Below are 16,515 nucleotides of genomic sequence, written 5' to 3' on the forward strand. Positions count from 1 at the left end.
TCTTAACCTTTCTGTTCTTAAAAAAAAAAAAACCCTTACAGTAATTGGAAGGAATAATACCATGTTCTATATGACGCTAATCCAATGACATCTGGCTTTAATTTAATATTACAAATAAGTTATTAACCCATGCCAGAAATGAAAGAGACAACAAAATTGTTTGTTGTCCTAGGGTAGATTAACAGTGCTCAGACTATACTTTGAGAGTGTCTTCACTAATATGTCAAGAGCCTCACTAAAATCTCCCATGGTGGAAATGACACCAGAAATTCTAAGTCATGGGGTGGGGAGTTGGGGGTGGGGGTGCAGGGATTCATAATATTCAAAAAGCATTTTTAATCATCCACAAAAATGAAAAAGTAACCAACTTACAAACCTTTTCTTCTGCAGTCCAGTGTCTGTATGGGAAATACGTAGTTGTGGCAAAGGGAAGAGTCCACCTCAATCTTGATGACTGGGGGTTTTCCTGACAAATGGGGTTTCGGAACCAATTGTTCATTTTCTTCTTCATTACATAACTGTTCAGATTTTATCTGCTTCAGTTTTTTATTTTTCAGTTCTTGTGGGCTTTCACACTTGGCATAGTTCCCCAAATTCCGGTTCCTTGGAATCTGCAGCATTGAAATAAGCGTTTCCATCTCACAAGTACAATGCCAGGGGTTGTCATAAAGACGCAGGTAGCTCAAGAGAGGTGTATAAATGAACACTTCCTCTGTCAAGACTTTGATCTGGTTGTGCTGCAGTAAGAGAGTGGTGAGTTTATTTAAACCGAAGAAAGCCTCACTCTCAATTTTAGAGATCTCATTCTGTTGCAGATCCAAGCTTTTCAGCTTTTTAAACTTGGAAAACATGCTGTTCTTCAGTATGCGGATTTTGTTTCTTGCTAACAGCATGTGCAGCAAATCCTGAGGCCAGTCGGGCAGCACATAAACTAGTTTTCTTTCTTGACAATCTAAGTATTTTTCGTGAAGGTACGTGTACACTTCACAGGGGAGGCCTGGTGCATAGCGTTTGACCGGGTTGGAGTTTTTCCGGCTCCCACCAGCCCGGCCATGGTTCACTCGATTTCTTGCACCCCCAGGGCTTGCCTTGCGGAGCTCAGCGACTTTACAAAAGAAAAGTAGGATTACGACGGTCACCACCCGCATCCTGACATCCAGCTGGTCCCAATTACTTGGTGTGACAGATGGAACAATGAAAGTATTCCTTTGAAATCCAAGTTTGGGTAATCTTAACTAAAGCAGTTCAGGAAGAATGAGATCCAGCTGAGGTACGGCAGCCCTAGATTGCAAAAGGAAAAAAAAGAGAGACTTTTGTGAACATTGAAACTGACGAATAAAATCAAATTTTCAAGTTTTTTTTCTTCTAAATTATGGAAGTATGATAACACATTTATTTACAGGAGACTTGGAAAATACAGAGCAAAGTTACATATAGTTCCACTATATATTACAATTATTTTTAAGTAGGCAAATTAAGATTTTTTTACTTGGGGTTTCAATATCAAACTCTCAAAAATTAATAGACAGAAAAGTAGAAGGAAATGAACGAATTCAACATAATCAAGATTTATACAATTTTCACGTAACAGCAGAATACAAATTCTATTCAAGTGCCCATAAACTCTAAACCAAGAGACATGGAACTCAAGTTATTTTTTATTTTAAGGCAAAGGCATTCCAATTATTATAATAAAGGTACATGTAGAAAGTGGTGTACAAAGCTCCATGCCCTCCTACTTGCCTGGTTTCATGGCTAAATGTTTGGGCTCTGAATGTGAATCAAGGCTCTTCTACTTGCTTAACTGTGTGATCTCAGGCTAATTACTTAACCTCATCTTCAGCATCTGTGAAGAGGGACTGATGATACCTCTAGTATTTTGGGGGAAGATGAAACAGGCTCACCGCACTGAATACTTCACAGTTCCTGGTCCAGGGGAAGAACTCAGTTAAACTGTTAGGACTTAGCATTATGAAAACTGAAACTGGATTCAAGAAATTCAAAGGATTCTTCTTATAGCTTTGAGATGTGCAAACAAGAGTAGGACTCCAATGGATGTTCTGCTGAACTTATTTTTTTCTTTCCTTTGCCGTCTCCCAATCACCAATCATGTTGCATGTGGGCTCTAGAAATGCTCAGGGTAAATTGCAACTGTCCTTGCCATCTCCTGCACATCTTGGTTCAAATGTCACCTTCTCAGCAAAATCTTTTCTGGTTGCTCTATTTAAAGTAGCACCCCTTCCCACTCACTGGTGATTCTCTAATCCATTTCTTGTTTTATTTCTCTCCAGAGCACGTATCACCATCTGTCAAAATAAGTATTTTGCCTCTTTTGTTTATTGTCCTTCTTCTCCAACTAGGATATAAACTTACTAAAGACAGGAATTTTTCTCTATTTTGTTCACTGCTGTATTTCCAGCACCTGCAGAGTTTCTAGCACATAGCAGGTTCTTGGTAAATGTTTGTTGAATTGCATGAATTCAAGTAACTGCTATTTAAAATATAAATAATCTCAAATTTAGTTATCTTTTTGGAATCTATTTTTCCCTTCAGTATTACTGATGACTTCCAAAATCTGCACATTTTAAAGAATTTTTTTCATTTTTAAAATTCTGAAATTGGTTCTGGTTTGCACTTATTACTTAGGACATAGTTGTAAGGAGGAAGAAATGTTCAAAATGGATTTATGATTAATAATATTTCTGTTGTTATTATCATGGGGCTCTGAGGTTACAAGCAACAGATGTTTTCTATTCATTGTCTCAGTGTGAATGCCAGGATCACCCCTTGCCTGGAGTTTTCCTGACTGTAGTGGTCTCCTCCATTTAGAATGCCTCTTTGCCCCAAGCATTCCTCCCCTTCACTGTTTTGTGTTCCCTCACTATTTCTCTTCTGTCTCAGATTTGGAGTCTTACTCATGCCAGTCTAGACCCAGAAAGCTGATTGTGTAACACTTTGCTGTCTAGCTCTTTGCACAAAATGTCTTGATTTCCCTTCTAGATCACAAGCTGGGCAGGTGTCTCTGGTCCCGGAACTCATCAGGCACTTGGCCTTTCTGAATCTCCACATGTCAATCTAAAATTCTTTGTAAACTTTATGGATATCTAACCTAAAATATAAACATTCTGCCAATTACTGTGCATGCTGAATTATTCATGACATTCACGCTGAAGTTATTTGCTGGGGGGAAGTGTCCCGATGTCTGCAAATTACTTAAAAAAGAAACTTACTTAAAAGAAAGTAAGATGGATTGAGGGATACAGAGAGAGATGTACAGGTGGGTATGTGATCAAGCAAATATAGTAAAATATGAATTGTAGAATATGGGTGATGAGTATATTCATTGTACAATCCGTCAATTCTCTCAACCTTCTTTGTATGTTTGAAAAATTTCATAATGTTAAAAGGAAACACAACCTCCCAAATTAGCAAAAATGTCACACCACAAAAAAACCAAATTGGTTTTTTTTCAAATGCTTCAAAGCTAAAAAGCTCTAAGTATATACAGTTTTCCCTCCAAAGTAGTATTTTTCTCTCATCCCCTTTCCTTTTGTAATCCTCAAACAATAATAAGAATATTTTAATTTAAAGTCCAAAGAAATAATTTTTTTAGGAAAGGAAACCATATACTTAGAACAAGTTACTTACCAGGGGTTTGGGTTTGCTTTCTAATGAATACACAGCATTGAATGTAGGGTGGAAAAACTTTAAGTTTAAATATTTGTAATATGTTGTATAGCAATATGTAACTTGTTTGATTTAGGTCTCTGTAAAAACCTGCAGGAGCTGAATGTCTCTGACTGTCCAACACTCACAGTGAGTATAAGAAGCTTATTTTACTGTTGTTTATATGGATTCAGACTTACTCCACTAGAGTACTAATAACACAAGAGGTTCTGCCAAAATACATGCCTGTGTGCTCATTTATATTAAATATGGAGAAAGCAAACTATGTTAAACATTGCCAAGAAACTTTATCCAATTTACATAATGCTATTATTTATCCTATAGATATGCCCAAGGTTGGAATCTCGGGAAAGTGAAAACTATTCAACAATAACACAAAAATGAACTACATTTATGTTTAAGGTCACGTGTGTATGGGACAGAAAAATATGGGCTCCAGCAGAGACAACAGGCTCAGTTTATCAGTCTTCCTGGCTGTCAGCTGTGGTGCCCAAGAGGAGGGAAGTGAACACATGGCCCTAGTCAGCTCCTTCCTGGCCCTGTCTCCAGGCTATCCTCTCTTTCAATCTGTCTTCCACTGCGTGACCACAGAATATTCCTTCTAGAAGGCAGATCTGACCATTTCACTACCATCTTCCACCATTTATACAAATGCCTGTCATCCACACTATTGGATAAAGTCAATGTACTCTGGAGACCCTCGGTGAGCTTGCCTCTGCCTTCCTCTCCAGTCTCATCTTCTAAATCCTGCTGCTCATTAAGTTACAGCAGCCACAACCTGCTGTGTTTTCTTCGCTGCGTGCACCAAGCTCCTCCTGCTGTTCCGCCTATGCACAGGCTGTGCTCTTCACTTGGAGATAGGACGGACAGAACGAAGAGCCTGATTGCTTCGTGTGCCTCATAAATCACCAGTTCCAGACTGAAGTCCATGCACCTTGGCACAGGTGAAAAGACTTCATGAATTGGCTCCTTCTTGCTATCTACCCAGCCTCATCATTACAGTTTCTTCTTTCAGATTTCTACTCTACTTCATTCTTGATGTGCATATTTTTAGTACCTACTGTGTTAAAGATACATTATATATAGGGAATTTATATGTTATAAAATAGAGGTGTTATAGGGAATTTAAGATTAATTAGGTTCCAATTCTTGCCCTCAGGGAGTTTTAGTTCCTGCTTGAAAAAAAGATCATATTCTGTAAATTTGGCTTTCTAATAGGAAAGTCAAAACAATGCCATCTGTGTTGAATTTGTGAACATCAAAGTCTTTTTTCCAGTTTTAGTCTAACAATATACAGAGCTGATAATTTTATCCAGCTACATTTTACTATTGTCTTTCCTTTTGAGACAAAGACTAAGAGACAGGCTTACATTTAAGGAGTTGAGTAACATTCACTCAAAAAGGTTTGATTTTTAAGAAGCTTGCCTTATGAATATATTACATCCAGAAAGATTCGAGTGCATTGTGGACAAATTCCACAGACCATCTTGCAGTGTTAAACACAGAAACAGTTTTTGCATTTTATGTGCTCAAGTATCTGGGAATTGCAACTTGAGTTCTTTTGTTCTTTTAAATATTGAAAACAAAATTAGTTTGAATCTCCTTCAGACAGGAAAATGAAGAGAATGGTTTGCTTCCTCATCTCAAAGGAATATCGGATTATTCCACGCTACAGAAAGCCTACTACATCTTCCTCTTGCTGGTTCCCACAGTTACAACTGTGTGACTACGACTTTAAGGGTGTAAGCCAGCTTTCTCTCCTCCGCCATGTCCCATTTCATCTGCATTTTTGCCGGAATCTTCCAACAGGTGCATAGTCACTTCAATAGTTGATTGACAGCATGAATATTTTTGAAGATAGATTCTTTGTATTAAACTATAATGCCACACATTATGCTTGTTCTCTCCATTCCTGTTGGGGAAAAGTGTACTGTTTACTTTTTAAAATCTATACATGTATATCCAAATCCTACATTTCTGTGATGGAATGTCTAGAAAACTTGCTGGCATCTTGAGTGCAGTGGTAAGAATACAGTGTTTATTAAAAGCCCTGTACTTGTTCTCAGGCATTATTGACACACAGAATCTTTTCTACAGCAGAACTACAGTTTTACACCTTAAAAAAACCCTTATGTTCTCTTTAAGGTATGGTTTGCACCTTAAATCAACCAATTCTTATCCCATGTGCAAGATGCTTTGACCTGTAGGATTTGGTTATTTTAATATTCATGATTCCAAGAAGTAGCTAGGAATAGAATATTAAGCACCGATAGTCTGGCTGAAACTAAACATTTGCCATCCTTTGTGCTGTTGGGGGCAGCCATACTGACCATGCAGAATACCTCCCCAAACCACATCAGCCAGCCTGGTGACAGTTTGCCTCTTCCTGTAATGGCCTATTTCTAGGACAAGGTACCACAGATATTTAAAACTAGCAGACCTCTTCAGTATTCCTGGGGAGACTCATCCACCATCATTAAATAAACACAAACCTGCTGCTACTCATTCTAGGACATTTTACAAATAGTTACCCACACATGAAGCAGCACCATTGCAATCCAAGCTTGCAATTCATCTATCTTGTAAACCTGAGTTTAGGGCTCATGATTGAAATCATTCTTTGTTTTTCTGTCTTATGTTGCAGTCATACTGTTCTCTTGTTCTGGTTTTCAGCTCTCTGGAGGAGGGCTGACTGAATCTTTAAGATTCTCCTGCACAGTTTTCCTGACACTAAATTTCGTGTTCAACATGTATGCAGCCTATAATTCAACCCATCTCAAACTTATAATAAGTTTGGTGAAAATCTGTTCAGCTGTTTTAAATATCCAGTAATGGAACCACAGAAACTTCACCAGACACAAACATTCTCTCTCTCTCTCTCTCTCTCTCTATATATATATATATATATATATATATATATATATATATCTGTGTATAAATATGGACTCACTTTTTAATGAAGTCCAGTTGAAAGACTTTACTACTCCTGTCTTTCAGAATGATTTTAAAGTTTAAAAATGGGTCCCTTTTCAATCATTTTCTTTTTCTTTTTTTCCAAGAATGTGTTTTTTTTTTCCATTTATTTTTATTACTTGGAGGCTAATTACTTTACAATATTGTAGTGGTTTTTGCCATACACTGACATGAATCAGCCATGGATTTACATGTGTTCCCCATCCCGATCCCCCCTCCCTCAATCATTTTCATATATCTAAAGAGTCAAGACTGTTTGACACTTTGACACAAGCTCAAATTTCCTGTCATAGAGCTGAAATGGCAAGGGTTCAAATTTTAATAAAGTGTCATTGTGATGGAATGGGACTTTATTTCTAAAGAAAGGGAACAGTGAAGTTGCTCAGTCATGTCTGACTCTTTGGGACCCCATGGACTGTAGCCTACCAGGTTCCTCCCTCCATGGAATTTTCCAGGTAAGAGTACTGGAGTGGGTTGCCATTTCCTTCTCCAGGGGATCTTCCCAACCCAGGGATCGAACCCAGGTCTCCTGCATTACAAGCAGACGCTTTACCCTCTGAGCCACCAGGGAAGCCCAAAGAAAGGGAAGGGGAGGGAGTAATGAAGTTGCAAGCAAAGCAACCTTCTACTTAATTTGATTTATAACTAATAAAGAGTATGAAGAGACCAAGTCTTGCAAATACTTTTGTGGGGGCAGGAAGAGAGATGATAGATAATGGGGAAATAGCAAAGCCTGTCAGACTTTGATAAGATTCTTCCCTCTATTGTTATGCAGGATGAATCAATGAGATACATCTCTGAGAGCTGCCCTGGAGTCCTGTACCTCAATCTATCTAACACAATTATCACCAACAGGACAATGAGACTCCTGCCAAGGTAATGCTTGTGTTATCTGTATTACCCTGAAACTAGTTACGCTCCTCTAGGCCCTGAGTTGCTGTAGTATCACCCAAAGGCAGTGCTCCTTTTACTAACACTCCCTGACTGTGGCACCCCTATCCTGATAACAGGAGACTGCTTTCAAGTGCTGATGCGCTCCCTTCCTGGTGGGTACCCATTGCACAATTAACTGATCCTTTGCCTTGGCTGGTGTTTTGGTGTCACTCTTGTAGGAATGTGCCCATATAGCTTGAGTTAAGCTCTGCCTGTCTCTTTCTGGGGGTCCTCATTCTTGGACTTTGAAGCCTGGCCCCTCAATTCTAGTCCAGTGCTCAGACTTCTCTACAACAGAAACCCGATGTCCTGCTTCCTCAGACTGAACTCTGCAGTGCCAGGTTCCCTACTGGCATGCTCCGGTTACCTGCTGGGACCCCCTCATCACCTCCAGGAAACCTAATGTTTGCTGTTTTTTTGACCTATGGACTGTTGACAACCTAGTACTTCTTTGGAGGAGAAGGCACAGAAGAATATATTACTAAGAGCTGACAGGATATTCAACTTTATCCAAAATTTACATCATTCAATTATTCCATATTTTCACCAAGGAAAAACTAATCAGGAAAGAGTATATACTCATATTGGGAGAGATTCAAAACATTTTTCAAACTCCTATGAAGGAGTGAATCATTTTTGAGAATGTAACTATTTTTAAATCTTTTTAAAAATGACAGTGACGTATTCAGAGATGCTTAAACAGAGAAAATTTTAGGTAGTACTCTTCCTTATCTTTTCTAACCATTTTCTGGAAATGTGCAAGCCTAGGAAAAGGGTGGTGACATATTTGTTTATCTCATTAATTGACTTGCCACATTCTATTCAGTCAAATCTACAAAATTTTTCCTTTGAAATTTCTGAGTCTTTTAAAAATAGAGAGTTTTCCTCCTTCCAGGCATTTGATATACGTTTTTTTCTTCTATGATTTGTTTTTAAATTTATAATCAAGCTAGAATTAATTTTGGTAGATAAATGAAGCAACGATCTAACAGGTTCGACCCATGTGGCCCAAAGCCTGTTTGTGTGCAGTCCATGAGCTGAGAATATTTGTTTTTCACATCAAGAGGTGTCAAACTCCTGGGGATAGCAGGGTGGAGCAGGGGAGGGGGAGAAATAAATTAAGAGTCTGGGATTAGCATATACATACTACTGTATATAAAATAGATAAAAAACAAGGACCTACTGTATAGCACAGGGAACTATATATATTATAATAACCTATAATGGAAAAAATCTGAAAAAGAATATATTATATACATATGTGTGTGTGTATATATATGTATACATGTATGTACAGCTGAATCACTTTGCCGTACACTGGGATCTAATACTATAACACTGGGGTCTAACATTATAAATTAACTATACTTCAGTGATTTAAAAAAAGAGCTGTTAAATAACTAACCAATTATTGCAGCATCATTTACTGAATAAAACTTTTCTCAAGTGATGTGTGATATCTCCTTATATGTCTAAAGTTTTTATATAGGTAGTACTAAAAACTCATCATCTTCTAATGTTTTTGTACACACTACTATTATCTGTGTTCTTGAGGTTATTTATGTCTATTGTATCTGTGTGGTGAAAATACTATAAAATAGTGTGCTCCGTGCATCTCTTCCCAGCTCCATGTTCAGTGATCTCTCACTGATAGCTTGAAATCAGCCAAATGGCATGGAAAATGGCAAATAATACAAAATTAGGGCCTGCCTTATTTTTCTGTTGACTGTTTAGATTGGAGAAAACAATATAGTAGATTAAAAGTGTGTCATGTTTTGAACTATAGAATGGGAGAAAAGATTTGAAATGATGCCACTGACAGGGCCTAGTTTCCAAAATGTACAGACAGCTCAACTCAACAACAAAAAAATCAAACAACCCAACTGAAAAATTGGCCGGAGACCTAAATAGACATTTCTCTAAGGAAGAGATACAAACGGCAAATAGGCACATGAAAAGCTGCTCAACATTGCTAATTATTAGAGAAATGCAAACCAAAACGACAATGAGATACCACCTCACTCACAAGTGTTAGAATGGCCATCATTAAAAAGACTACAAATAACAAATGCTGGATAGGGTGTGGAGAAAAAGGTACTCTTACACTCTTAGTGAGAATACAAGTTGGCGCAGCCACTGTGGGAAAAAATATGAAAGTTCCTCAGAAAACTAAAAATAGAATTACCATATGATCCATTCCTGGGCATATATTCAGACAAAACTATAATTCAAAATGATACATGTACCCCTATATTCATAGCAGCACTATGCACAATAGCCAAGACAATGGAAACAACTTGAATGTCCCTCAACAGAAGCATGGATGAAGATGTGGTATATACATACATGATAGAAAATCATAAAAAAATCATAAAAAAGAATGAAATAATGCCATTTGCAGCAACATGGATGACCTAGAAATTGTCATACTAAATGAAGTAAGTCAGAAAGAGAAAGACAAGTACCATATGATATCATTTATGTGTGGAATCTAAAATATGACACCAATGAACTTACTTATGAAACAGAAACAGAATCATGGACATAGAACAAAGGAATCGGGTGGAGAGGGAGGTGGGAGGGGGGATCGGGATGGGGAATACATGTAACTCCATGGCTGATTCATGTCAATGTATGACAAAACCCACTGCAATATTGTGAAGTAATTAGCCTCCAACTAATAAAAATAAATGAAAAAAAATAATAATAATAATAAAAAGAACAAAGAGGTGGTTGCCAAGAAGGATGGAGTTAGGGGAAGGGATGGAGTGAGAGGTTGGGGTTTGCAGAAGTAAGTGTTTATATGTGCAATGGATGAACAGCAAGGTCCTACTGTGTAGCACAGAGAACTATATTCAATATCCAATGACAAATCATAATGGAAAAGAATATTAAAAAGAATGTGTGGAAATATATGTATAACTGAATCACTTTACTGTACAGCAGAAATTAACACAGCAATGTAAATCAACTATACTTCCATAAAACATACTGAAAAAAGGCATGCCATGTCTGTAGCTGCAACATTGTGAATAGCACAAAAATGTTGAGCAAGCATCTTTTCAGTACTTGAAAACTGTTATCTGATTCAGCAAAGTAGTCACATCATTAATGACTGAGTGAAATCTGGACACACACCTTTTTCTTTCACTTTTGCCTTACCCATTAATATAAATAAATATATTTGTATTGGAATTATACTCATTCCTCAATTTTTAAAATTTTACTTCTATTTTTTGGTAAATATAAATATAGCAGACTGACCAATTTTATTTTTCCTTTGAGTACACACAGGAGAAGACAAAAGTACCAGCTATATTTACGAGTTTGGCAAAAGTCAATTAATGAAAGCATTGTGTAAGAATCAACTGGCTATACGAAATCAGTAATAAACAGTATTGTGTATGTTACTATTTGTAATTTGCGGGCTGTTCACCTTTTATATCTGTAGAATAGTTAATGTAAAATAGTAAGATGTATAATTTTATAGCAAACATATATATATATGCATATGTTTCTGAAGAGTCAGTTGTTAGATATTTACCAGTATGCCAATAATTAAAATAAATTAGAAACTAAGCCATATTTTTACAATATTTAGTCTCCCTATCAGGAACATTTCGTTGTTCAGTCTCTTAGTCGTGTCCAACTCTTTGCAACCCTATGGGCTGTAGTCCACTAGGTCCCACTGTCCCTTGGATTTCCCAGGCAAGAATACTGAAGTGGGTTGCCATTTCCTCCCCCAGGGGAATCTTCCCAACCCAGAGATTGAACCTGCATCTCCTGCAGTGGCAGGCAGATTCTTTACCAAGGAGCCACCAGGGAAGCCCATCAGGAACATAGTATACTTCAAAAAAATATCTTTTTTCAAATGCTCTAAGATGTCTCAAAATTTTGTTTTACTCATACAGATAGTTTTCGTGGTGTCTTTTTAATTGCCATTGTGCATGGTATCCTTTCTGATTATGATTCCTCATTATATTTTCTAAATGAATACTTTTGGATTTGGATATGATGTACATGTATCTTTTTAAACTTTTCATTTGTATGATTTAATTGACTTCTTTTCTTCTAAAATAAGAAAACAGAGGTATGAAATTACTTTCAAAGAAGAACTTAGGCAAAGCTTGTATGATCTGATAAGTATTGTTCTCCTTTTCTGAAAAACTGTTATATATTTGCTTACCTCTTTGATCCAATAATTATTAGAAGAGAATTTTGTTTTTAATTCTAGTTTTGTACACTGTGGTCAAGAAACATGGACAAAATTATTTCTACTTTTTGAAATTTATGGAGATTTCTTGGTGGACTACTTAATATAATCAATTTCAATAAATCATCCATGAATGTCTAAAACAAGAGAGTTTCTTTCAGAGAACAAAATTTCTATGTATATATGCACGTGATTATGTAAATTCTTAATGTCATAGTGATATAGTAGTTGCCTATTATAATGAAGTTTTTATTAATTTATTTTTATGTTATTTAACACATAAGGATTAATAAGTAGTACACTTGTACATACAATCTATCTATAAATTGTAGCACTTATTTACATAAAATTATATTTTTCTATCCTGGTTGAAGTTTCTTTGTCTTAAATTCTTTTAAAATGCTATTTACACAGTCACCTTTGTTTTCTTTTGCTTGCAGTTTTGTGAAATAACTATGTATAGTCATAATTTTTAACCTTTGTGTTGCTATATTTTAGGTTTATCTTTCACAAGTAGCACATAGTTAACTTCTATTTTAAAAAATTTCAATCTCTTTGCCTTTTTAAGAAAGTGCTTTAAAAGACTAACATTTCTTGTCAAAACTGAGTATATAGTCTTATTTTTATCATCTTGCTTTATGTTTTTTATTTTTATGTTACTGCACTGTACTTATCTTTTCTGCTTTTTATAAAATGTGTTATATCTATAATCTGAATGCATTTAGATAAATGCATATTCTGTTGTGTATTCTAACTAGTGGCTATTTCTATGTTTTTTAAAAACATGCTTTATCATGCATTTCTCTAATTATTAAAGTTACAATGAAATACTAACTTTGGCTCCCCCCGTGTTCAACAAGAGATCTACTACATTCTATTTCTCCCTTGAGCCTTATGTTCCTCTACTTTGACTCACCTATATGTAAATACAAATGAATTGTGATTTTTATCATCTAACTTTTTTAATATTGATTTTTGATGTCTGTACTCAAAGTTGTAATCATATTTATGATTAGGTAATCCTAACCCGAGTTTTGGAGAAGGGAACGGCAACCCACTCCAGTATTCTTGCCTGGAGAATCTCATGGACAGAAGAGTCGGACATGACTTAGCGACTAAACCACCATCACCACCAACTGTAGTTTTGTCATTCATTGATGGTCTATTTGTATCACAACTTCCTTATTCTTTAATTTTGATTCATCCTATGATGACTTGGATCTGGAGGAGGAAATGGCAACCCACTATATATATATATATATATATATATATATATATATATATATAATTTTTGCCTGGATAATTCCATGAACAGAGAAGCCTGGTGGGCTACAGTCCATGGAGTCGCAAAGAGTAGAGTCGGACATGACTGAAGTGACAGAGACGCATGCATGATGACTGGAAACATTGTTTTACAAACTTTATTTGGAAATATGTGCAGATGCTAGATTTTCAGTCATAGCTTTCTGAAGATGACTTTTTGTTGTGTCAGAGGATGAACAACAAATTCTCTCAAGGTACAGTTCTTGAATCATGTCCCTTACTCTACTTAAAACCCTTCAAATGCTGCTCCATAATCTTCACTATTTCAAGTTAAAGAAACGTCTAAAGCCAGCCTGATTTTTCTCTTCTTTTGTTGGTAACCTCTTTTTTTTTTTTTCTGCCAAGATGCTGGCAGGAATTTCCTTTTTGCTGAGAAATTAAAAACATTTTCCAAACTTGTGTTCTTTTAATTAATTTTTTCTGGGACACAGTAAACCTTTTGGACATTAAAACAAATTTTCTCAGCTAAAAAAGAGATAGTTTTCTCTTTACTTTTCTATTAACTAAAGTCTTTATTCAAATTTCATCAAGTTTTCCACTCATGTTCTTTTATTTTTGCTCTAGGATCCAATGTAAGCTTCCACACTACATTCAGCTGTCATTTCTTCTCAGTGCCCTCCAGTTTGTACCAGTCCACAGTTGCTCCTTGTATCTCATGACCTTGACACTTGCAGAATACTGTTTATTTATGACACTTGAAGAATACTGTGTATTTATTTTGTAAACAATCTCTCAATTTAGGTTAACTGATGGACTTTTTTTTTTTAATGTTTTAACATTATTTGTTCATGTTTTATCTTAAGAATCCCCTTTCATTTTCAGGTCAGATTTTTATTCCAGTCCTTCAAAGCTATCATCTTATTTCTCATCATTGTTTTCTCAGCAATACTGCATTCTCTGTACCAGTAGTTCTCAAAATGTGTTCCTAGGACAGCAGTGTTCCAGTAAATATTTAATAACTGGCTGAGGTAGGGGGTCAAGGTATGTTTTGATTTGTAGGATTTACTGATTTCTGTGACATAAATAATTCCATCATGGCCAGTTTTAAGCTACCAACATGCCACTGAATGTAGAGTTGAGAAGAGATGCTAACAGTTGGTTCTCATGGGCTAGTGCAAGCCAGCTCCAGCAGCACCACTGTGGAGGGCCTCTGATCCTTTCAGGAATTCTGTAGGATTCTCTGTCCTGCAATATAGAATATTACTCAGTAGTTTTCTTTAGAAATTCCACATTAAGATATATATGTGTGTGTGAATATATGTGCATGTATGAATGTGTTTTTATATATATATAGTACATGTGTGTATGTTTATTGTATTTGATCTATCTATAGATAGAAAGTGATTCGGGGGGGGCTGGAGAGGGGAGAGAGAGATACATGTTTAAAAATCTATAAATCCATATGTGAAAATCTGAACTCTTTTAAGTAGACGATTTGGGAGTAGCATATATCACTTTTTTTTTTTAAACTCAAAACATTTTTCCCAACCATACTTTGAGATAACTTTTTCTTCTAGAAAATTTAAAATAATAGTATAGCTCTGCATAGTTTTTTAAGGATGTTTATTTTACAAATGAAGCTATATCTTTAGTGGGCAACATATAGGAAAATAGGACCTAAAATGAGAATTTTGTTTTGATTTTAACTTCTAGTTCTTGCTATTGAGACAACATTCCGGATAAATGCTACTTGATACTGATGTTTTTCATCATATGAAAAAAAGTACACTGGCTTTCTTATCTATAATAAAAATACATCTCATAATGATTCTCTATTTCTGCTCTGCTTTCTATTGTTTTAATCATGACTGGGTATGTAATAACATTTTTTAAGCTATAAATAACTAGAGAAGTGTTGTTTGTTGCTGTTCTTGTTCTCTCTCTGGTGCCTTTAGTGTTTCTTTCCAAAGAAAAATGTAATTTGTTTGCCTTTCTTGGCAAAAGTGATTTGCCAATTTTTTATCTGAATATTTTTCCTCACTTCTTTGGGGACTTGCTCAGTTTTCTAAAGTTGAAAACAAGGGCTGCCCATAGCTCAGGCCCATTCCAAAGTATTTTTTGCTTTTAAATGTTTCCTGGATTAAACTCTGTCCATTTATTCCATTGCCACAATCAAGGTGGCATTCTCAGTACCTCATTTGGTGCAGCATCCAGATAGTGCACCCTTGGTCTCTCTTCCCTTATGTTGTGAGGCGTATTGTCCTGAACTTAGTCTTATTATGTCTTTGACATGCTTAAGGTCTGGACTCTTCTTTTACTGTTCTTTATCATTATCTGATCGAACTTATCTGACTAGGTTTTCCAAAGGAAACTCTCAACTCTGGTCAGTTGATTGCTACATGCTTCTCTTTCTCTACAAGCTAGAATGCCTTTCTCTTCTCTTTGCTAATCTGCAGACTTTACATCTCAAATCATACCATCTATCAGAACTCCACAGTGATTCCTCCCTGAGTTCTAGTAGCAACACTCATTCACTTATTCACCATGTATTGATCAACTGCTATTTCCAACTATTCTGGGCACAGAGTGGTGAGTAAAGATATTAATATTATGATCTTTGCTTCTTAATGGAAACTTATATGCTATAGAAGCATGATGTCTATTTTTCCTATAGATGAATCAACCCTTAAATTGACTGGTGACTTCTTATTGACAAGTATTCTCATGTTATATAGTGTTGCCACAGTTCATCAGAGCGGGGTAGACAGAGTAAGCTGTGGCCGTGACTGGAAATCCTTAGGGTCCACCCTGTAAAGGAGGTCAAGTCACTGCATTTGGATTTTCTGCAGGAATTCTATTTAAAAACTGCCTCTGCAAGACTAAGTCCAGTACTCAACTCAAAAGAATCCATATGCAAATACTCTCTTTTACAGACTGGGCCTTGTGTTGAGATTTTTCAGAGAAATGTTAATTTAAATACAGAATTCTACATTCCTTCTAGTAATAGGTACCCTCAGGTGTTGAAGATCTAACAAAGAGGGCCTCAATTCTTTAATGGAAAAAAAACCCAAAGAAAGAAGAAAAAGTGATCTCTGTAGTTTCTGTAAGAATTGTGATGTCTTAAAGATTATAGTAACAGTAGAAAAATAAATCACAAAGAGAACCTTCCCCACACACATAAGAAAAAATTATCAAATAATTAGAAAACATTGTCTGAAAACACTGCCTTAAGTATAATTAGAATGATCAAGTCATCTCTGGATTGGAAAAATGATTAACCAGATCTAACTCATATAAGGGACATATTTCTTTATCAAAATTCAGGATAAAAAGTGGCAATATTGCATAAAATTTGCCAAGTGTGATTTCACTGTCAACCAATATTTTTCTCATCCCCCAAAGCTCAAGTCTGCAGCACTATAAAAGCCTAGAAAGGCTAACAGAGC

At 36.0% G+C, this 16,515-nt stretch overlaps 2 protein-coding genes across 2 annotated transcripts in view; one reads left to right on the top strand and one right to left on the bottom strand.

Moving 5' to 3' along the window:
* FBXL13 (F-box and leucine rich repeat protein 13) overlaps nt 1-16,515 on the top strand; it is a 220,506-nt gene that overhangs the window by 107,770 nt on the left and 96,221 nt on the right. Inside the window, exons 10-11 of the mRNA XM_070469733.1 lie at nt 3,764-3,816; nt 7,436-7,536. Coding sequence (XP_070325834.1) covers nt 3,764-3,816; nt 7,436-7,536 — 154 coding nt within the window. The remainder of the gene's footprint in view (nt 1-3,763; nt 3,817-7,435; nt 7,537-16,515) is intronic.
* The window catches only part of LRRC17 (leucine rich repeat containing 17), a 35,902-nt gene that overhangs the window by 14,669 nt on the left and 4,718 nt on the right, over nt 1-16,515 (bottom strand). The window contains exon 2 of the mRNA XM_070469744.1: nt 377-1,281. Coding sequence (XP_070325845.1) covers nt 377-1,148 — 772 coding nt within the window. The 5' untranslated portion in view covers nt 1,149-1,281. The remainder of the gene's footprint in view (nt 1-376; nt 1,282-16,515) is intronic.

The sequence above is a fragment of the Odocoileus virginianus genome, chromosome 1, assembly GCF_023699985.2.
Source record: "Odocoileus virginianus isolate 20LAN1187 ecotype Illinois chromosome 1, Ovbor_1.2, whole genome shotgun sequence".
NCBI lineage: Eukaryota > Metazoa > Chordata > Mammalia > Artiodactyla > Cervidae > Odocoileus > Odocoileus virginianus.